This window comes from Pezoporus wallicus, unplaced genomic scaffold, assembly GCF_028554395.1.
Source record: "Pezoporus wallicus isolate ANWC-B61680 ecotype Strahan unplaced genomic scaffold, APGP_CSIRO_Pwel_v1 contig_5485, whole genome shotgun sequence".
Lineage (NCBI taxonomy): Eukaryota > Metazoa > Chordata > Aves > Psittaciformes > Psittacidae > Pezoporus > Pezoporus wallicus.
This window is the reverse complement of record NW_026641550.1, coordinates 5,272,556-5,294,771: the sequence shown is the minus strand read 5'-3', so window position 1 is coordinate 5,294,771 and position 22,216 is coordinate 5,272,556. Positions and strand designations below refer to the sequence as shown.

The 22,216-nt window shown below is 42.3% G+C and overlaps 1 protein-coding gene across 1 annotated transcript; it reads right to left on the bottom strand.

The window, feature by feature from the left end:
* Positions 1-24: 24 nt before the first annotated feature.
* Positions 25-12,893, bottom strand: CD83 (CD83 molecule). Its single transcript, XM_057424392.1, has 5 exons — positions 12,743-12,893; positions 12,484-12,614; positions 3,660-3,873; positions 3,444-3,547; positions 25-1,769 (listed from the first exon to the last, which is right to left on the bottom strand). The coding sequence occupies exons 1-5, from the start codon at positions 12,783-12,785 to the stop codon at positions 1,611-1,613; spliced, it is 651 nt and encodes a 216-aa protein (XP_057280375.1). The 5' UTR covers positions 12,786-12,893; the 3' UTR covers positions 25-1,610.
* Between the last annotated feature and the right edge of the window lie 9,323 nt (positions 12,894-22,216).

The window sequence follows — 22,216 nt, the reverse complement described above, 5'->3', positions numbered from 1 at the left end:
AATATTTCTGTGTTTATTTGCCATATGTGGTGCACAAAAACAAATGGTAGGTTACTTCTGAATTTTTAAGTATGTTATACATATTTATATGTAAAAGTGGATTATATAAAAGCAAACGTGGTATTCATTTACCATGCTTTAATTGCATATTCATTGTAAGCAATCTTCTGGTCAGGAGCCCCCTTAAGGCCTGCTCACAGAGGTAATACTGAATGATCCACAGAGCTTTTTTTTCCATCAGCACCTCAAAACTAGTCAAAGAATTACACAAAGAGCCTCCTTGTCAACAATCTGGAATTCCAAACTGTATTAAAAATCCTAATGCTGCCGTTTAGCTCTTGAAGGCTTTATTATTTTTTTATTTTTTATTATGTTCTTAAGTGCTTGCAAATTCTCATGTTTTGGCTCAAATTCTGATGTGGCGTAATCAGCAGCAGTCACTCCAGGCTCCTTGCTTCACCTTCTGCACCAACAGCCTGATAAGGGAGGCTCCTTGATTTCAGACTCCAGAGTTCTCTTGCTTTCTTTGGTCAAAGAGAACAAGCCTTGTATTGCGTTCTCAAGTTCAGCTTTTCTCATGTCATCATTTCTCATACATACACATTGTCAGCGCCAAAAGTAAGTGCTTGTATGTCCCATCTTCAAATCCTGTATTTCGCAACTGACTTAATACATCCCAAAGATATGGATGGTTGATTTCTTCCAAGCCATGGCTACGGTCATCACTTGTGTAACTTGACTGACATAGGTGTCACATACATTTGGCTTCATGTTTATGAACCACAAAACAAGACATCTTTACATTTCCTTAACATCATAGGCTTCTTCACTCTTTGTTGTTTCAAGGTCTTTCAATAATTTCAACAGTCTTGTTGAAGCTTCCTATGGTTTGACCTATCTAGAGATGCCTCTGGGAACTGTGTCTCTGTTTCTCTTGCAGAGATAAATAGAAAGTTTCTCTCAGTCCAGAAAGATTTCCAGAGTATTTTCCCCCTTCTTACATTTCAGCCTGTCACTCAGATTCCAAAGCGAATGTTGATTTGATCCACCCAGGACAAGACCATGAAGTTACCCCTTCAGCTTACTTGAACATCACATGACAAGTTATATCCTATTTGCAGTAAAGGTACTACATCCAGAATCAGGCTCAGATAAGAAAAAGCCCTGCACACTTATCTTTCCATACTGCAGCACCTCTTCTGTTTACTTCTGAAAGATGTGAGCTATTAGCTCAGTGGAGAGCTTAATCCCCCAGCTTTGTACTACCATGACCTCCCTACAACTTAGTCTTCATGTCACAGGTCTGTTCTTGCTCACAGCAAAAGAGCTGCACAGCAGAGTGAAATAAAGTTGGTACCAACTTCATAACAGCATTATAACAGCATTGTGTAGCTCTAATGGTATTTCTTAGTCACTTAACTCCCCAAAGTTACTGTAGTGCATAACATTGTTGAAGGCTTGTCCAGCGCAAGCAGATCACTGACAGGTTTCTCATACCTTCAGGCTGTTCTGAAGAGGCTGTATATTATCATTTATTTCCTCTTCACACTACTCAGCCACCCATCTTGTGCTGTGTTTACTGATGAGCCTATGGTCCTGTCAGCATCAACTTAGACAGAACCTGAAGCAAGCTCATTTTTGCAAGTGCTGTTGCTGTTTAAAGCCTGGAAAGTTGTCATTTCATGTACATTGATGAGGGTGAGCATGTGCTGCATATCTGGTCTGGGTTTTTGACTACTGGGAGATAGACTCTCCTTTCTTAGACACATCTGAAAGAGAAAACACAAAGGAAAGCTTAAAACTGAGAATTATGGTGAAAGGATTTTTTTATAAAAAAAAGGTTGAAAGTTTTGCTTTTTCTCCTTGCTAACCATAGCTCACTACACCTTTTAATTATTTTTTTTTTGTACCAGAAGCACACAGTACAAAGAAAAACTGCTGCTTCTTGCTCAGTTAAGGAGCTTTGTAAGACAAAAGGGTTAGTTGAAAAATGAAATTTATATTTAATTCAAGTTTTTGTATGAACAGGCCTTGCATCAAGCTCTTGAAAGTGTGTTTTCACCTGCCTTCAATATAGGCCCGTGCCTGAAATACTTTCATCAGGCTGTCAAAGTAAAGCCCCCATCCTGCCAAGCAGTCTTAAAGTCGCTGTTGAGTTTAGTGGAGGTAAAGCAAAATCTCCACTAAAGGAGAGAATAAGGCAACATGTAAGAATTTAACAGGCATTTTAAATAATGAAGCTCACTTGTGAGATAAGGGCAGTGTTAAATTTTTATGAAAGCTAGGCTGATATTTGAGACTGGACCTCACCCAAGTGTAAGATAGACGTAATTCCACCAGAATGGTTGACTTAAGTTCACAGCTCTGCTTTTTTTTAACTACACCACTAAAATTGGGACTTTTTTTATGTATGGGAAGGAGACATTTCTGTAGAGATCTGAAATTCTTTCAGGACACAGCAGAACAGGGGCATCTGTCTCTTCTGAGTGATATCCTTGCTTTCATACTTTCATCCTAACAAATTCTTACAAGATTTATCTTGTCAAACTTTAGTCTGAATAGCACAGATTACTGGGAGGATTGTCAATCTAAAAAAGAGACAGGCATAAATTTAATTGCTCCCTGAAGATACGTGAAAAGCTACATTTAGCTGCAGCTAATTAGATATTCTCCAATCAACAGTTATGATTCATCTGCTGAGGAGCAATACAAGATGGCAAATATGAAATAGGCAGCAAAAGTTAAATCTGACCTCCCAGAATGCTGGTTTTGTTTTGATTTTAGTTTGAAATGCAGCTGGTGTTGCATTGTATTGACATCCAAGGTTCCTCAAGCCAGGAGGTGCAGACTTCTGCACAAGGGAGCAACTTCACCCCTGCTGCAGACAAAGCATAGTTTTGCTTCTGTGAAGTTAGCTTCCAGAATACCTTCTCTCCCCACCTTTCCCAAAGCTACCAGCCAACATTAAGGGCACGGATAAAACCCCAAGGTGTCTTTTCCAAGAATTTTAAAATGTCTTTTTTAACAAGGAAGATGTAGCTTCACAAAAATTCCCATCCAAAAATGGGTTATCACCAATCTCAGGCAAATGCTGTTTCCAAGTACCAAACCAGAAGAGCTGCTGATGTGCCCTTAAACTGAAGAGTGGCCTGCATTCAGAGGAACTGGAAGCAGAAATGTGCAGTGGGGTGCAAGAAAATAACTGTCTGGTTTGAGTTAGATCAGGGTGCAGTTATCTCTTAGGGACTCCATGCTGTGTTACTTGTACACCTGAGTTTCCTCTGGCTTTGAAAACACTGTGTGAGCATTTAAAGGGGTTGATCACAAAGTAAGTGATGAACACCAACTTCTGACTCGATGTGTTAAGGCAGTGCTAGCAGAGAAAATGAATGGCGGTTTTATTTGTTGTTTTTAGTTGGATTGTTTATAAGGTAATTACTTACACAGGTGAAAAAGATGAGCAGCAAGTAAAAAATCCCAAGGCAAGTCAGCATGAAAAGCTCAGCTTTGTGTTTTTTTAATTTTTCATCTTCTATTCCAGCGCAACCTAAAACGTAAAGCAAAGTGTTACATTGTTCTGGAATTTGTAAAATATTTTTAACTGTTACCTTCATGAAATGCCATGCACAGCATGGGACAATCAAAAGTCTCTACTGTACCTGTTACTTTTAATGTGACTGTGCTGCTGAGACTGTTTCCTCCTCTCTGTTCCCCCAAAGTGCACTTATATGTCCCGCTGTTTTGGCTGGTCACATTTTTGATCCTCAGGGAAAAGGTGTCATTGGAGAGCCCCAGGGACCTCCCAAGTTCTTTTGGATATTGAGATTCCACATCAAGGACTTTCCATGCTATTTCTTCGCCTTCTCCAGCCATCTGAAAAACACAAATATATTTCTCGTCTTGGGCAACAGTGTCATCCTGAGTTTAGGGGAAAGGGAATTTTAAAGCCACCTTATGGCTTAAAATGCAGAGGCTGAGGAGAGGTGGGGGAGAGGAGGAACCTCAAAAGCATCAGTAGGTTCATGCTTACAATCAAAATATATTTGCTTGTTTGCTTAAATAGACACTACATTTATAGGCAGATAATATAGAGATATTCTGTTACAGCTTCTTTATCTGTCTCACCTGGACACAACCCTAGTACAGACATAACATGATGAAAGGAAGGGGAAGAGTTTCCTCTCAAAGTGTCTATGCAGAGGCCCCAAAAGAGTTCAGAGAGAGACAGTCCATGGGGATGGAGCTGAGGAACCAAAAGGCAGCCCTACCTAGCTGCTTAGCGCTGGCTCTGGGGACGAGAGGTCCCCAGGAAAGCATGGCAGCAGGCAGGTAAACTCCACCACTACCTGCACTTGCCCTGCCAGCACACTTTCTGCCATGTGGCGGTGGGAGCTAAACCTGCCTACCCACCAGGCATGCGGCAGTGCAGCAGCTCACCACCCAGAGACCCCGCAGCCCTGAGCTCCTTGTGGGAATGCAGCCCTGGAAACTGCACTTCCCTGTGCCAGTTTCTGTGCAGCTGACCCCTGAAACCACAGTGCCCCTCTGGAGAAATGGAGTTTTTCTCCCTTCCCCTCCCCTCCACGCTTTATTGGAACCAAAGAACAAAAAATTGCTTTGACTCCTTCAGATTTGGTTGCGTGAAGGTCACAAGCAGGTTCTGGTGCACTTTGGGAGCATTTGTATGTTGAATTTCTTAATTGTAACCAGAAGAGCTACATTCCTTGGCATTGCTGAGAGGCTGCTGGAGGAATGAAGTGTATTCCCAGAACAGTTTGTACTGCGGGGCGATAGGATGCACTGAAAATGACAATTGGCTGGGAACCACACAGAAGAGAGAAATCACTAACTTGATTTGAAAGATGGGAGAAGGGTTTGAATTAGGCCATGTCCATTCTTATTCATTGACGTTGTTCCCTGGGATTCGAGGCAGTGTACCCTCTACGAAGGTTTCCCAAGTAATGAATTCAGTCTTTCTGTGGACTAGCAGAGCCAGAGCAAGCTCATACAGTCCAAGGCTCAGCTTTTCAGCCAAACCTATAACTAACGTAAGCCAAGGCTTTTTTATTATTATTGTTTTATTTTAATAGACACATTTTTGGATTTCATGTTAGTACTTACTTTCTATTGGTATAGCTACTGCACCAGGGTATAAGTTACACTGTAAGCTATTAACATTAACACAATTTTCTCATACTGAGGCTAGGAGTATCTGGTTTCCCTGTCATGTATTTACATGAGGAAAGCGTACTTGGAGTCCAGAGAAAAATACAGGCCTGATGGTCCATTATACTTCACTACTTATGCAGACCTAACATAGTGTAAAACAAGCTGCAAGTTGGGGAGCTTTTCAGGAACTGGGAAATCAGACTAAAGCACAAGATTTTCATACTTGTAAAGACCTTTTCTCAGAAAGGTTTGGGTTTTTTTAATGTATTAACTGAAACACAGAGCAGTAATTTTCTGGGGCTTTCCACATTTCACCCAACAAGAGGGAAGGAAGTACCTTCTTCCTCTTAATTCCCCAGTAAATTTGCCCCAGCTTCTCCTTATTACACTCAGCATCAAGCAGCTATAAAACAAAGAGCCTCTAATGTGGTTTTGCAGGGGACTGTAGGGACTTCACTGTGCTCAAGGATTTAGATATATTCAGGCCCTGCAATCAGCCAGAGATGTGGCCAGAGGAATTCCAATACCCAGGCTGGGCTCAGCTCTAATTACAAGTGGGTCAATAGCAGTTAAGTGGATAGAGTTGACCTCCCTCAGATCTAATTTTTGCCATTCTCCCTTCCCTTACCACCCCCTTTCTCAGTGAAATTTAAAACTCCTACAGGGCATTAAAGAGAACCAGCCTGGCTGCCTGTTGGATTTCCCTAAACTACAGGTAGGATGTCCAAGCTATACATAGAAAATTAGCTTTCATTTGTTTTGTTGTTTGGGTTGGGTTTTTTTAATTCAGTGGTAGCATAATAATTGCTGTCTTGGTTGGTAAATGGTGCTCTGACTCTTGTGGCTGAGACCTGGGAATGAAAAAGAAAACACTTTGATCTTTCTGTATGCAGTTGTAATTAACACTGCTAGTATAAGGGAGAAGTCAATTAAGCCCATGCATCCTATGGCTGACCATGCGCTTATTCCCAGTGAGAATTTTGGTAAATGATTTAACTTCCTAATTTTATGGGGGACACTGAGGGATAGGGTTATTTCCTCCAAAGGTGGAGGTGCTCAGTTGCTGTCACAAGTACAATGATGGTGGCGTTGGAGACAAGCAAGTCAGAACTTTGCCTTACACAGACCCTCTCTATGTAAGGCAAAGCAGCGTGGGTAAAGCTGCACTAACATGCCTTTCCCCAAAATAGCAGAAAATGTTACTTTGTAACCTGATTACTTGTGGGGAAACCAGTGCAATCTGGAGAGGGGTGTCAAACCTCTTTATTTGGGAAGGAGGAGGAACGGTTCATAAGCATGGGTTTAATTCGGGGTTTGCATGCCTCTCCTCCATTAAATCAGCCCCTTACTGAAGAGCAAAGCAGGCAAGGCAGTCCATGGAGCTGCTGCTGTGGCCTTTTTTTTAGGCTACAGAGACATCTGGTGGCATTTTTCCAGCCTCTCCACGCAGCGCATCCATCCCTACTCAGGTCACAGCAACCCTTTCTCTGATGCCTGATCCAAGCCTTTTTCCACTGCAATCTTATCTCCTATCATCTTACTAAAAAAACATCAACTCCTCCCTTTTTAAATTCTCTAAGTAGTGAGGAATCATCTGAGCAAATTTGCAGAGCATGTCCCCATATCCCAGCTGTGTAAAAGGAAGTACATGGGATGTTCAGTAAGGTCATCATTCTGCCTCTTGCTCTATTCAGGCTAACCTCTTTTCCCCCAAAACCTAATTAAAATTACAAAAATGCCACTTTGTTTGCCACCTCCTGTGAATTACTTGGCAGTCTCTCACTAGACAGATCATTTTGCAGCTCAAACTCCTATGATAATCCAGCACTAATTCATGCCAAGTGTCCTCCAGGTGATACCACAGCCCAAGGTAAATGCTAGGGGTTTTACCTAATTAAATCCACACAAGCTTAGAGGGATCGAAGTGAGCACTGTCAGTAGCAGCACTTGTGTAGGGACCATCTTTAAGCAGTGAAAAAATATTTTCTGCCTGCATTTCCTTTGTGTTTATTTCCCTTTTATCTTGCTGGTGAGCAAACAGCAGCATGCTGCTCCCCCTGCTCCCCACCTCCAAAAGGAGGTGGTCTTTTCCTGCTCCCATATTTGCTGTAATGGTTTTACCAAAATTCAAAAGGCAAGTGATTACTGTGCAGGACCAGTAGAAATGCTACTGAATCCATTTGCATTAAAAGAGTCTTATTGCCATGCTGGGTGCTGGAGGTTACTGAAGCAAGAATTTTGTGGGGAAAGAGGGACCTGCAGGCTGGCAGCATCCTTCTGCCTATCTGCATAAAGCTACCCATTAAGAAAATTAAACAACAAAAGAAATGTGAGTGTATGTTTATTGTCACATATACATTGGCCAGCAGCAATGTCTGTGACGGGGTTTTTTAGAAATCATCTATGGGGCTAAGTCTGTTTTCCATCACCTCCATAGCAATGAGAGTAAATGCTACCCCCAGGGGCTGATACTGTTCAACACTTCCTTAACAACCTGGACACTGGCATAAAGCAAGTGCTCAGCAAGTTTACAGATAATACAAAGCTGGGAGGAGTGTCTGTAGCACCAGAGGGTTGTGCTGCCATCCAAAGGGATCTCATCATCATCATCATGGCTTGACTTTGCGAATGAAGATTTGGGAAGGGCTTTACCCACACAGGCTGGGGAAATGGGCTGAGGGGAACTTCATGAAGGGAGGAATAAATCCACACACCAGGACAGGCTGGACCAACCTATTAGAAAGGCCCTGGTGTCCTGGTAGACATCAAGTTGACCATGAGCCAGTGATGAGCCCTTGTGGCAAAGCTTCCTGGGCTGCACTTGACAGAGCATCTCCTCTGCTCAGCTCTGGTGAAACACACCTGGAGTGCTGGGTCCAGCACTGGGCTCCCCAGTACAAGAGAGACAGGGACATACTGGAGAGAATCCAATGAAGGGCCACAGAGATGATTAAAGATTTGAAGCATCTGACATATGAGGAAAGGCTGAGAGAGCTGCGACTGTTCAGCCTGGAAGAGACCAGACTTAGGGCACCTTATTAATATGTGCCCAATTGCCAGGGGGATAAAGAAGCTGAAGCCAGACTCTTCTCAGTGGCTCCAGAGGCAAAATAAGACACAATGAGCACAAACTGAAATTCAGGAAATTCCATTTAAACATAAAAACCTTTTCTACTGCAGGGGTGATTGAATACTGGAATGGGTTGCCCAGAGAAGGTGGGGAGTCTCTATCCTTGAAGATGTTCAAAACCCAACTGCACACATCCTTGAGCACCCAGCTCTAGTTGCCTTTAGTGTGTTTAACTGAAAGTTATTCTAGTTCCCAAATGCTTGGAAACACTTGATCTAAAGAGATTGCAATTTTCCAACATGTATTCTCTAGTCAACACACCAATTCCTGTCAAGTTTTTTCTAGCCTGGAGCTTTTTGGTAAGAATAGTGGTGGTGATACAGTAGGTATTAAAATTACCTAAGTTTGTTTGAAAACACCACTCAGCTGATACATTCTGTTTTCTGACTGGATGAATTACGAGACATAGGTAGAATAATTAGGCCTCCAAAATTTAAGCACTCTTAAGCAAGTATTTCTTCTTCAGAGAACTAAAAACAAGGTGGAAGAAGGAGGAGGAACACTTTTCTCATTCCTAGCTGGCTGGGTTTTAGCTGCAATTTTGAAAACTGCTACAGCATTACATGATAGTGCCACTAGGCAAAGGCAATTCATCGATTCTGTAGTACTCACACCCAACTAATCAATTAAAACTAAATTTTATCATGTGCATGTGAGAGCCAGCAGTGGTTAACTTCTGTTCTCCCATTAAATACCTTTTCTCATCGAACTTTTCCCAGATTAAGGTGGCATGTTGGTTCCCAAAGTACCAATATAGTCCACTTTTCCCATAAAACAAATTTTAATTTCAAAAAGAAATGGTTCAAGTCCAAAACTAATGTCAGTTTAAGAGTGGAATGAATTAATATTGATTAATTTTCTTTTGAGGGTGGGATAATTGTAGAAGTCCTTTGTTTAAAATTATACCAGGATTAATGACAAAGCTGAAATTTCTGACTGCTAGAGATTGAAAAACTACATAGAACCAGAAGGAATGTGTTTCCTGAAGCAAAATATCTAGAATTCTGGCAATGCCTGACAGCCAACATATAATGAATCACAACTGAGCTGAAACCACTTAATAGGTGTATTTTTCAGCACAAAAGCAATTTTACGTTTGATTAGTGCTGAAGGTGCATCCATATGGTCTCTACACAGTGTCATGTAGAGATACCAGTGTTAAATTTGAAAAAATTCAACATATATTGTGGGTTCATGTGCATGAACTTTGGCTTTTTGGGGGGGGGGGGGGGGGGGAGGAGGGAAATGGGCAGGGAGAAGAAAAGAGAAACCAAAACCCAAAACCAAACCAACACCAAGCAAACTGCATGACATGTGAGCCAGCTGGAAAAGCCCTCTGACTCAGTCACACAGCCTCTATTGTTTTGTTGGGGTTTTTTTTAGCTAAGGGCACCCAGTGCTAGAGCATGTCAGGCAAAAGAATAGTTTGGGTCAGGAAATCATTTCCACTGCTCCCTTACTGTCTAAATCATCAATGTTTGGAGCTACTTGGAGCTGAATAGATGTCTGAGGAACTTGACTGCATTTCTTCAGGTATGCTGGAAATTAGACTGAAGCAGCTTGGCAACTATTTATCTATGCTAATAGAAAATAGCTATGAAAATTTAGCAAAAGTAATTTCCTTTGAAGGAAGGTGTGATTAATATTAAATGCCCAGAAGGTTTATTCTTATTTTGTAGTATGACTTCCCCCTCAAATTCTGCCAGAATTTTATATTTTTCAGGGAAGTGTTATAAAGTTAACAGACTTCTCTTCACTGAAGTGCAGCCTTCTTTCCTCTTCCTCAAGATTTGTTTTAGGTCAAGACTTTTCTGACAATCACATGAACAAAATAGGGAAATATCCACTGGGACTTCATCTGTGTGTGTTTAAACTTGGTTTTCAAACTGAATATAAAGTGATAATTATGAGGGTTTATGAAGTGGTTCACATTTTCAATGTGCTACACAAAGAGAAACTGTTTAGTTTTCAATTGCCCTATAAGGCAGAAAGGTAAGTAAGATTTCAATACTCAGATTCTTTTTTCTTAGGTGGGCAGTACTGATTCAAACCAGCATTTCCATATGCAATTCCTAGTGCCTGGGTGCATTCAAAAATTACCTAGTTTTCAGGTCTCAGCTGGCAAACTTCCACACTGCTCATATATGGTTTTATAGCATGTAAGGAAGCCCAGCACTCCTAAAAAATGAATCACACTTAAAAGGCATCAACATTATGAACTTCTTAACTTTTTTATGGTCATATAGTTAATAGGATGAGAGCTGCACCAGGCTGGAAGAGGACTTGGTGCTCTATCTTCTCCCTAGTATGCTAGACCTGCCTACTTCAAAAGTATTTCTAAGTAAAAATCATTTCGTCTGAGTTGACTGACTGTGGTCGTGATTCTGAACAGAACTACTTACACTCATAACTCATGTATTTGCATACATTCGTGTATGCAAATAAATTAATTAGCTCCAAGGATAATGGGTGCACAAGGGGTTAAATAAATGCACACCTTTTTGCAGTACAAGACATTAGTAAAAGTGAAGGAACTGATGAATGCAATCTAGTGGGATTCTGACACCAGAATATTAGCTCCTTTAAACAATTACTTCTCCATACAGAACTGAAAAAGCAAGTACTTTTAAATAGTATCTTTCTTTTTTAAAGTGGATTATAACAAACTAGTAAAAGTATCCCTTAACTGGTCAGAGCATGCAGAGGTGCCAGTGGAAAGAAGGGGTTTGTTTGTTCACCAAGCTTTCACCCTGCACAAGCAGCTGCACATGCAGCTCCATAACATTGTCACCATCATTTTTTTAAAGCATCAGAAGCAAAGGTTAATTGTTTGCATTTACTGCATAGCTCAAAGTGCCCTCATACAAAAGATTTAGCCTAACAGCTGCTTGAACTTTACAGTCTGAAATTTCATACCGTTTGTTGGAATTACCTTTTAATTAGCCCTTTGGGGTTATATGTGGTGTTTATTGATTAATCTTTCAGAAGCTGCTTTTTAAATAACAGATTAATTCTCTGTGTTGGGTAGCCCAGTCACGCTGCACCGTTCCCCTACACTCTTTCTGAAGGGTTGGATGGGGACAGCAGCACACAGCCAAAGTAAGGAGAGGAGGTGAGGCTTCAAGCTGGGGCCTATTTAGATAACCTCACAAGTAGAAGAAGTATTACTTCTTGAGCACAAAAGAGTGAACTTAAATTACTTTTTGCTGCCAAGAGTCAGGCTCTTTAGCTTTGGTGCTGTGCTTTTCCTAATATGGCTGTGGCTTGGGCTAGCATCACCAGGAGTGGTGTTAACTGGCTGTCCCCACTTCCCACCTCTCTCCTGGGATGAGTAACCAGAGAACTACAGTAACATGGTTGGTGCCATCATCCCCTGAGTTTGGTGGCAAGAGCTGCATATAGCTAGATTTTTTTTCTTCTTGTAGTTTTGGCAGTGCCATCAGAGGAAAAAAAAAAAAAAAAAAGGCATGAGTTCCTGTTATGCTGGGCAGTGAAAAACAGTCATTTCCTAAGTGAAATGGATGAAGTAGGAAAATCAGGAGACCATGGAGAGAGAGGAGACCCTCCTATAACAGAATCAGCAGGGTTCTCCTTCTTTGGAAATGGGCAGTCAAGGTGTAATGTTTACTTCAGGATTGCTAAAAGCTAACTCAAAATTTCTAGCTCTTCACTTGCTTTCTGCATACCCTGCCTTTATACCATCCCCACCAGCCAAATCTTCCTAGGAAATAGCAAGTACTTGTTTAGTTCTTCTATTTCAAATTAAAAATCAGCTCCTGTTTTCAGCAGAGATTAACCATGGAACAACTTCATTTATGTTGCAAGGTTTTAAGTACCATTTTTTGTTCTGAAGAAAAATCTTGGCAACGCTCCTCTTTGGAGTGGTATTTGACAGGCTGTGTGTGGGACTTCACCTGAATTCTGATCCCTGGAAGCCAGCAATAGTTAGCACAACAGGCCAAGAGCAATTCAAAGATCACACTCAAATAGTCTATCTACAATGACACAGAAAATGCATGTTCTCCAAGATCAGCTCAAATGCTTTGACTACTGCCTTATCTCTGCTGTACTGGCAGGAGGATGCCTCTTCATAAAATAACACATTTTATATGAGACAAACCAGCTTCAGGTAGGAAAGCAAAGCAGACTACTCTTATGCTTATATACTTATGCTTTTTTCTTACTTTATACCAAGACACTCTCTGGTAGGTGATTGAGGTGTCCCGAAGAACTTCACAGGGCAGCAGCGCTTCTTCAGCACATCTCACAGTAATGTCTGGGACAGGCACAGAAGCCCCACAGATCAAGCACCAAACTGCAAAGCACAGGTAAACACTGTCTTTAAAAGAGATTGCTTAGGTAATCCTTCCTGTCTTCCCAAAACATATCCCCACAAAACAAATGTGAAAGACCAGAAACAAAAATGCAGGGCTTCCCACTTACCATTGCTCAGAATGAGGAGTAGAGTGTAGACTACCAAAGACATGGCTTTTACTGCTTCAAAACAGAAAGCAGCAACAACGTGCCTCTGCACCCGGTGGACTGTGAAAGCAGAGTGAAAGTGCTACCGCTTCTAGAGTGGTATTTCTGGAGTCAGATTGGGAAATCCCCTTCATGGCCTATCCCAAAGTTCCTCGTCACAGGGAAAATCCCTACGTGTAGGAGCCAGTGCTCCTCCCATTAAATCTGTTACATCATTCCCATTTCTGTAACTGCTTGCACTGGTAGCACCTCACCTCCTTTTTTTTTTTTTTTTTTTATTTCTTCTCTCTTTGTGTTGATCTGAACTGAAATAAGGTTCATTACGGGGCACTGCGGATTAGCATGAAGGGCTGAATAGAAATCAGCACTGAAATAATCTCTCTCGGGTGGTAAAGCAGCAGGGGAAAGGATTTGTCAGCCCCCCAGAATCCCCTCTCAACCTTCTCTCTGCAGATCTAACAAGACTAGTATCTGTGCAAAGGTTGGCCAAATGAAGTGACATTTCTGAAACCACACTTAAGCCAGTAGGTTGTAACACCACAAAGACACTGTGACTTGGGTCTGAGGGCTATGGAGGAACCTACAGCAAGGCTGAGCAATGCACACTGTACTTCTGTAGTGTTACACATGTAACTCCCCTTGTAGGCACTCACAATGTGGAAGTAGTATCTCTCCTTAGTGTCATTTTCAAGATAATCAGGAGCAGCTGGTGATATAATTCTACCAAATTATATGCTGGAAAATTTCCACATGAAAAAAAAAATAAAAATCAAGGCAGCTCCCAGAAGAGGAATCATTTGGATATCCCCTCAACATATCTGAAAAAAAAACAACCAAGCAAAAAAGGTCCTTTTCTTGTGATCTGTAAAAGCTGTTTTCCCCTGAAGAATTTTTGAGGAAGTCTGAGGTTGATCACAGAACCATTTACAAATCATGAAACTCTGACAGTTGCTGACATGTTATTTTTGGAAAACAGTTGTGGCTCCTGTCCTTAGGCTACTGATATCACAACAGGGAGAAGCCAGTTAGGAGGGGGGTTTTGATGAGTAAAGACTATATGGCCAACCCCTTTTGAAAACCAAGTTCCTGAAATCCATATCAAACTGGGCACCCTGAAACCAAATAACCTCTAGAAAGCATTGTGAGGAGAAGTCAGTTTGACAAGTCCTCGGCATTCAAAAGCCCAGCTCAGATGGGTAAGCAGTGTGAGTAGGTAACACTTTCAGAAGGCCCAGTCTGTTCTGTGAGGGAAGTTGAAGAGCAATTTCACCAGGGACTTCGCTGTTGAAATAGCCTAGTTATTTTTAAAGCTTTTTGCTTCTGCCTTCATTGACCTGCACTGTAAATGTAACGAGCTTTAAGCTTTCTTTCACTCTTTGTGTTTTCTGTTTTCAAGGACCTCAATCCATTACTTAGAAGGTACAAATACAGTATAATCCCAGTGGATCTCTTGAGAGGGAGAGAAAATCCTGAACTCTCACTTCTTTCTCCTGTGTAAAATAATAGAGTCCTTGAGAAGACAGAAGTGGGGGGGTGCTGAAGGAAATCTTGGAGAGAAGAGGGCTCCAGTTAATATATTTCACATCTGTTCTTCACTAAAATGATGGCTCTCCTGCCCCCATGAGTCAGTCACACATCAAACCCACCTCCAAGAAGGGCACTCAGCTTTCACCCAAGTGCCTCTTTCTGCAAGTCCTGCTGAGCTATATATTTACCCTTCATAAACCAGTCAAGAGGCAAAAACTTTATCTACCTCCCTTTTCATTGTGGGGAACTCCCCCAGTGAGCAAACCACAGAAAGCTCCTGCCCCTGCTGTGGGTCAGCCCACAGCAATCTTTCCCAAAATGGCCTGGCCAGATGTAGTCTGGAGGGGCTGTGGCATGCCTAAGGCTGAGGTCACAAGTTTGCCCGCACAGAAGTGCACTGAAGGAAAGCATAACACATCAGGCTTCAGTTTGATCTGGGAAATGCACATGCCACACAAGCTTGCCAAGGTGATGTTAAACAATATTATTCCTTGGTTAATTACAATACAGGATTAAAATACTGGAGTTAGGACTTCGAAAAACACACGCTTTACCCTCTAGGACAGGCATAGCTTCAAGCAAAACAGCCCTTTTCCTCCAAAGTATTTGCAAGCTCAGCTGCTGTTCCATAGCGCAGTATGTGAAGCAAGAGAAACAAGATATGAAAAACAAAAACTGAAACTCCCTTTGCTGGGGAAGGAGAAATCATTTTGCTTCTAAACTTTCCCTGGTAGGGATTTTTTCTTTAGGGAAACTTTGAACTGGTTATGTACTTTCCATTCTAACATTTAATATCCTTTAAATGTTCTCAAAGAGCAAGCCTGTTATCTCCAGAGCCCTGGAAGCTGCTCTAGTTTCTCTCCGGCCCTGAGCAGTGGAAGTAATGGGACCTCAGCTGGACAGGTTCAGGTGTGGAAGTGAAGAGGCAATGATTGCCTGTCAGCCTTCTCCATGAGAAATAGATTCACATCTTTGCAGGGCTCTCAGGAAGCACAGAAGCAGCATGGAAGTGGAAGTTTATCACTAAACACACTGTTTTGCGGACCTGAGACCTGCTTTCCTACAGGTGTGTCTTGTTGCATCTTTCCTTCCCTTACCTGTACTGCTCACTACACCAACCATAAGCCCTCAATCTCACTGAGCGAGAAGCACCATCTGCTCTGGTGAGTCCAGAGCCGCAAATGTGATGACTGATATTAGCAAGCAGCATGTAAAACGGCTGTGTTCTGCCTACCTTTCCCATAGTCAGGGCACCCATTTGGGTATCTGTCTTTGACCCAATTGCTGATTTTCATGAATTTCATAGGCATTAATTCTCTATGAGTCCCAATCCCTCTGTCAGTTTGATAGAAAGCAGGTTCAGAACATACTGGCTGATAGACAGCCAGATGGCATGATCACAGAAATTTAATTCTCTAGGGGAAATGAGGCTAGAAGCACAAGGATGTGGAATGGATTCATGGGATAAGGTTAAAAAGTCAAGACTTTGTATTTTTTTCCAGTGTCGATAGAGCCTTGAGAATGCTGTTCGTGAAATGAACATTCCACGAACATATCCTTTTTTCTTAAACCAGGTAAGTACTGGGTCCCTTGGATACTCAGATAGGGGATTTTTCTTATTTTCAATTCCAGTGTGTGGCTGAGAAAGATGTGTAAGTTTCCTTCTTACTTCATGTATTTGCCCTGAGCACCAGCATTCATCAGGAAGCACAGAGTTTTAGAAAAAACAAAACCTTAGGTATCTAAGGAGTACAAGTAGCTCTCTACAATGATGAATCAAAGGTTAAAAGAGAGGTGGCAAAGCAGCATTTAGCATTTCTGGGAAGGCATAGATTTTTCTGTATTGGAATATGATTACCAAACATCCTTTGTTCCACTGCATTTAGGTTCCTCCTTTCAATGAGGTACATCCTTGTGCCTCATGTCTATTGTGAAGCAACTGAGGAGGGGGGCTTTTTATTTATTTTAGTTATTATTAATCTCCTATGCAGCAATAAAAGCCGTCTGCTTCAGTTCAACTGACAAAACCAGGAAGGCTTTTATGTTTAGTACCATGTCTAAAATAATATACTATGTGTAATGTGGCATTGTCAGCCAAAGTAACAGTGACAGAAGATTCAAAAGCCACAGATGAAGAATAGTAATGTATTTTGAGGGGCCCAGCAGAGCTGCATTTACTTTCCTGTCATGCTAAAATCTTGATGTTCACCATGCCAACAAATAAAAGCAACTGAGAGTTTCCAGGTTGCAGCTAATGAGGTGTACGTAGATTACTCACAAACTGGAGTTTGGAAAGTTTAATGACAAAATTCTCTTCCCTGCCCCTTCACGGCACATATTGGGTCAGGGCCAAATTTGCTGTTTAAACAGTGGCAATCCAGCAATACTGAGAAGCCAAAACACTGGAACTTTGACCTGCTGGATAGCACAGAGCTTTCTACTACAGACTGTCTTCTGCTGCCAGCTCGATAAATAACACCCAGTTAATTATACACAAGAGCCAATCCTCTGAAACACCTGGACTTCCAAGTGAGACAGTTGAGATGTGCCAGCCCTGCTTGTCAAAGTCCTGATTAAGCATGCTCATGTAGAAACTGAAATGTGACCCAAATTACAGACCCAAACTGGAGGTATCAAAAATCAGAAGCAACTGTTGAAACTGTTGGCCTAGGTGTTCAGAAACTGTCTTTAAGGAAACAGGAGGAAGAACTTACCCTATGTCTATCTATGCAACTGTAAGAACTAGAATAAGGCTGTATTGAAGCTATTGGTTAGCTAAGCAGGCTAAAGCACTGCATTCAAACTGTGGTGTCTGCTGGAGGTACAGATTGAAATCTCATTTTCAACAGGTCCCTGATTTCTCCTTTATCAGTGTGCTAGATGATGCTGGCATCACCAGGATTAGGGACATCTTGGACCACAGCTTGCAGATTTCGATGGACTCCCAATTTTTGATGGACTCCCAATTTTTGATGGACACCCACCTTCCATTTGGGGTTGCCCATGCTGCCTTCTCCAGAAGGTAAGAAGCTGATTATTGCCTGCTGTCTACTTAATTCTGCAGCAGTACTCCCCAGTCTACTGAATTCTGCAACAGTAGTCCCCAGCCAATCCCAGTAGTCCCAGCCTTGCAGAGCTCCTTCTTGGACCTTGCATCTCCTTACCACACCTGGTCTGGCAGTGTTTTAGGAGAGATCTAACCCCCAAATCATGCTGTGGAAATATTTACTCCTGATGCTCTTTTATCTTGCCCATACACCTCCCTAAACATGCATGCTATGGGACTTCTTACATTGGAAAAGAATGAAGGATCCCAGTAGGTCACCTTGTACTCTTATCTGATTGCACAGCCCACAAGGTGTGTAGTTCAGGGAATCCTTGTGGGAACAGCCTGTGCTAACATCAGGTCTCACAGGGTGCCCTCACTGTTGTGCACCATCTGGGGACCCAACCATCTATATGGACCAACTGTGCCAAGCTGCGGCCTCTCTGCTGGTGCCTCTAAGACCTTTTGTTGTGGGGTGTGTATTTTTATACCTTCCCCAGGTGAGGTCCTACTGAGTCATGGGACTTCCTGATCAACTTCCCCCACTATCCCCAGCAGCAGAAAGAGGAAGCCTGGTGACAAAGTCCTGGTGAATGAGGAGCCTATATCCATTCCCTTCTCTTCTCAGGTCTCCCAGCGTGGCACCAGTGGGCACTGTTCACTGGCTCCTGGGATGTTTTCAGGGTGGTGTGCCCCACATCCCCTTTTGGTTCCCTACCTGTACATTCCTGACCTTTTAACCTTGGTCATAGAATCACAGAATCACAGAATAGTTAGGGTTGGAAAGGACCATAAATCATCTAGTTCCAACCCCCCTGCCATGGGTAGGGACTCCTCCCACTAAACCATGTCACCCAAGGCGCTGTCCAACCTGGCCTTGAACACCGCCAGGGATGGAGCATTCACAACTTCCTTGGGCAACCCATTCCAGTCCTTCACCTCTCTTCTCTCCTTTGTTGTCACCTGAGATCATTCGGCTTTCCCCAGGTCTTTCAAAGAACAGTGAACTACTAACAAGTGAACTGAGATCAGTGCAGGCATACACTGACCTTAAACAGAATACTTATCTAGCCTGAAAAGAGTTAAGCCAACTCACCTTCACTATGTGCAATAACTTTGTTCACCAAATTGTCTTTTCACCATATGCCCTCTTTTCAAGTTCATTTATAAATAGGTTAAACCGCAGGAGCCCAGGAACAAAACCCCCTCAAACATCACTGGAGACCTCACTCAGATGTGAACGCTGGCCATTTATCCTCCCCTTTTAATAGGTTATTCACATGAAGACTTTTCCTCTTGTCCTATGGGGCCTTAATTTCTTTCATAGCCCTTACTGGTGGACCCTTAGCCTTTGGAAATTGTTCCTGGGACTCTATATGGCTGACCTTGTTGTGGTTTTTATTTAACTTGCCAGAGTTTATGATCCTTTCTATTTTCCATTCTTGGACACAAATTCTCTTTTCTGAAGAAAGTCTTCTGCTTCTAATAAATTCCTTTATCCTGCTGTTAGCCATGTCAGCTTTCCTTTTGGTCTTTCCAAAGCCTTTGTCTGCAACAGAGAGGCTTAGAGCAAATGTACTCCAACATGTTATGTTTAAATAGTCATCATACAAACATCTTTGCCTTCAGTCATCCATTTTAGTTTCTTTTTAGCAAGGTTCCTTGCTCCTACGTAATTCTATTGTATTTGGTTAGGCTTTTTTTGCTTTTGTTCCCTAGGCAAGAATGTTGAGCAGGGGCATTTTGAACCAGGTTCTGCATGTTGCTCAGGGCTAATATAAAAGTTTCTTCTTCTTTTGTAGGCCCTTTCATGCAGAAACACTGTTTTATTTCTCTGCAGCATCAATCTCCAATGTGACATTTACTCAACATGCAGGTGGGAAACTCTTATCTCCTGTTATTGTTGCATTCTTGCCCTGTCAGCAACTCTGATCTCCCTCAGCATGTAATAGATGCAGACATCTGATCTATCCCTGATATGGCGTATTTTTTACTTAGGCCAGGAATGTCAGGCGATATAGGTTTTTAGCTGCTTGTAAACACAATTAGCTTGCTACTTGGATTTGGCACAAAACTTTCTCTACTGCATGCTACCACTTCTCTACTGCTGGTGCCTCCTTTGGTTTTTTTTTATATACTTTTTACCTCGATTCTAGAGCATCAGATTAATTGCCTTTTATAAAGAAACATCCTTTATTTATATATGAGATTCTTTTTGTTTGATTTTTCTGTATTTCTTCTCTTTCAGTTTCACCAATTTTTTTATTATTCACTAGAGGATAAAGATTTCCCAACTTCCTGCACTGAATATATGCCATCCTGAATCATGTTTTAGCACTTGTCAGTTTCTCCATTCAATGTTAAAAAAATCTCCTAACACCTTTATAAATGCCACCACCAGTTTCATTTTAGTTTACCTGACTCTGACTACATATGTTCTGAAAGTTTTCCCATTTTCTAAGAAGTTCAAATCCTTTGTCTTCAACCATTTCCTAGCTACTTGCTGAGAATTTGTTGCTGTTTCTCCCAGTTCAGCCCTGCTCTTGGTATTGGAAGCATTCCAGCTGAAGCTACTATGGAGCTCTTGGCCTCCAGCTTACCATATGACTGCATGCATTTTGCCTCCAGAAACCCTCTCCTCCCTTCCTGAGGACATTGCTCCATTCACTGTGTTGAAAGGCTCCATCAGGCCTTCCCCAAGAGCCTGCCCAGATATTCCACAAAATCCAGCAAGCAGATGCTGCATCCAGCAGTCTGATCACCACACAGTCCTGTCTGGACCGTGGATGCCTGATAGAGCATCAGTTTTCTTATACCACTGTATCTTCCTAAAAACTGGGACCTGAAGAACGATCTCAGTGAAAAAGTGTATGTGGCCTCAAGCTGTGAGATCATTTCTGCCTGCCCAACCCAGGATAAGACTTCCATCCACAAAGCTTTCCCTCACTTCAGCAGCATGGGAACTATATAAGCCTGGAGGTAAGACTGCTCAGTGATGATCTCAAAGACTGTCAGTGCATCTATCTGTTATCCTGAATGGTTTTCAGTTCAGGTCTCAAGGACTAGGATATTGGGCTAATTGCACTGGATACACACAGTTGTTACCTGTGAACTGAGTAGATAGTGATTTATAGCTCTCAGTGAAGCAAGCTGACGAATCCTTGCCCACTCAGGGCAACTGCTGCTGTAGTTTGTTTATGATTAGGGAGGGTCCGATGGGCTCTACCCCCACCTCCAGACACAGATCCCTGAAGGAGGAAGCATTCAGATACCTAAACCAAGGAGAGAGGCAAAATCCCCCTCTGGCAGATCTTTTACATCACCCAGCACTGCTGGTCTGGACAAGCTGTGATTTTACAGTGAGTCTTTGGTTTCTCTCTTACTCCTTGTCACTCACATCCAGCTAGGGGAAAGTGAGAATAAGAAGCACAGTTTAAGGGATGCTGAAATAAATAGCCACTGGTAACTATATACTGTCACATTGCTTGCCCGCAGGTACACTTTGGTTCTTCCTTTTTTTAGATTGGAAGAGCAGTTTACAAACATTTCAGTTCTACTGCCCTGAGCAGAGGCATTTCACAAGTGTCAGAAATGGTGACCTGGAAACAAGAGACCTTGTACTTAAATCACTCTTGGGGTTGAGATATGTTCAGTCTTTTTGGTTACATTTCTTCTATATACTGACAGTTGGTCCTTCATTCTCCTTTAGCTTTCGAAGAGAAGATCTACTGCCTGAGAACTCCATGCTCACAGAAGACAACAAGACCCAGGAAGCAACAGCAAACTGAGAGCAGCAACACCAACAAAGACTGTGAAGCACCGGATGTGTAGTCATCACTGGAACAGCAGCTTGATGGGAGGTAGCCAAGGATGAAGCCCAGCCTGTCTGTAGACAAGGGTCCAGAGCAAGTAGAAAAAGGAGCATGCTTATCTGGATTCCCTTAAAATCCCTGGGAACCACTTTCTTCAGAGCAGTAGGATACAAGGCTCTCTCAGACCTTAGCTCGCACAGCCTCCCTCATTCCTTCAGCACAGAACTCTGCACACAAGCTGTCGTCAGCAAAACCTTTAATAGCCATGCTGATGCACATAAGAGATGGAAAGGGGAACCACTGCTTCTTGAGGGGGAGGCAGAGGAAACAGGTGACATGGTGGGAGGATGAGCAGTGAGAAATGGAGAAATGAAAAATATAAAGTTTTCGCTAGAGCTGTGACATATATACCTCTTCTAAGTGTAATGGGACTAGACGGCAGAGTGGGCAGACACAGCTTGGTGGCCTTTTAAAAGAGGAACAAGTGACAAATATGTGAAGATAGTAAACTGAGTATCAGATCCTGAGGGCCCTGACTCTCAAGCTCTGGGAGGTGATTTTAAGAAGCTGCTGGTCCAAGATGCCTACCCATTGCCACAGGTTATTGCCCCACCACTAACTTGTCAGAAGTAATGCTGTGGCCACACCATAGGCACCATTTCTTGATATAAACTGCAGGAACTGTGCCTAATTCAGTTCAATAAGATGTGGACTGTGGTGGCCAAGGGACTTCATTCTTTATCAGGCATAGCTGAAGAGGTGCCTGACTGAGGTCGGAAACCTGAGTCACCACAGCCTAACATGACAGGCACCAGAGAGTGCAGGGAGAGCCTTGTTACTATTTAAGCCAATTTGTTTGTCTTTCAACCTCCCTTTCTCTGCTTTTCACAAACTCCTTTATTGTCCAAGCTTGCCAAAGGTATTGGAGAAGTTTTACAAAAGCCCTGTAAGCATGTTCTGTTGGTCTATTGCCTTTTCTTTAGGGAGCTTCCTGCCAGACTGAGTAGCGCAGGTAGGATGTAATCCCTTGACATGGCTCAAAGAGCACTG

What these genes read in the sequence shown, in the direction of transcription:
- CD83 (XM_057424392.1), bottom strand. Translation starts at nt 12,785, where the DNA reads ATGTCTTTGGTAGTCTACACTCTACTCCTCATTCTGAGCAATG. An exon ending in AGAGAGTGTCTTGGTATAAA is followed by an intron (nt 3,874 to 12,483) that starts GTAAGAAAAAAG and finishes TGTGTTTTTCAG; the next exon opens with ATGGCTGGAGAAGGCGAAGA. An exon ending in AGTCACATTAAAAGTAACAG is followed by an intron (nt 3,548 to 3,659) that starts GTACAGTAGAGA and finishes TTTACGTTTTAG; the next exon opens with GTTGCGCTGGAATAGAAGAT.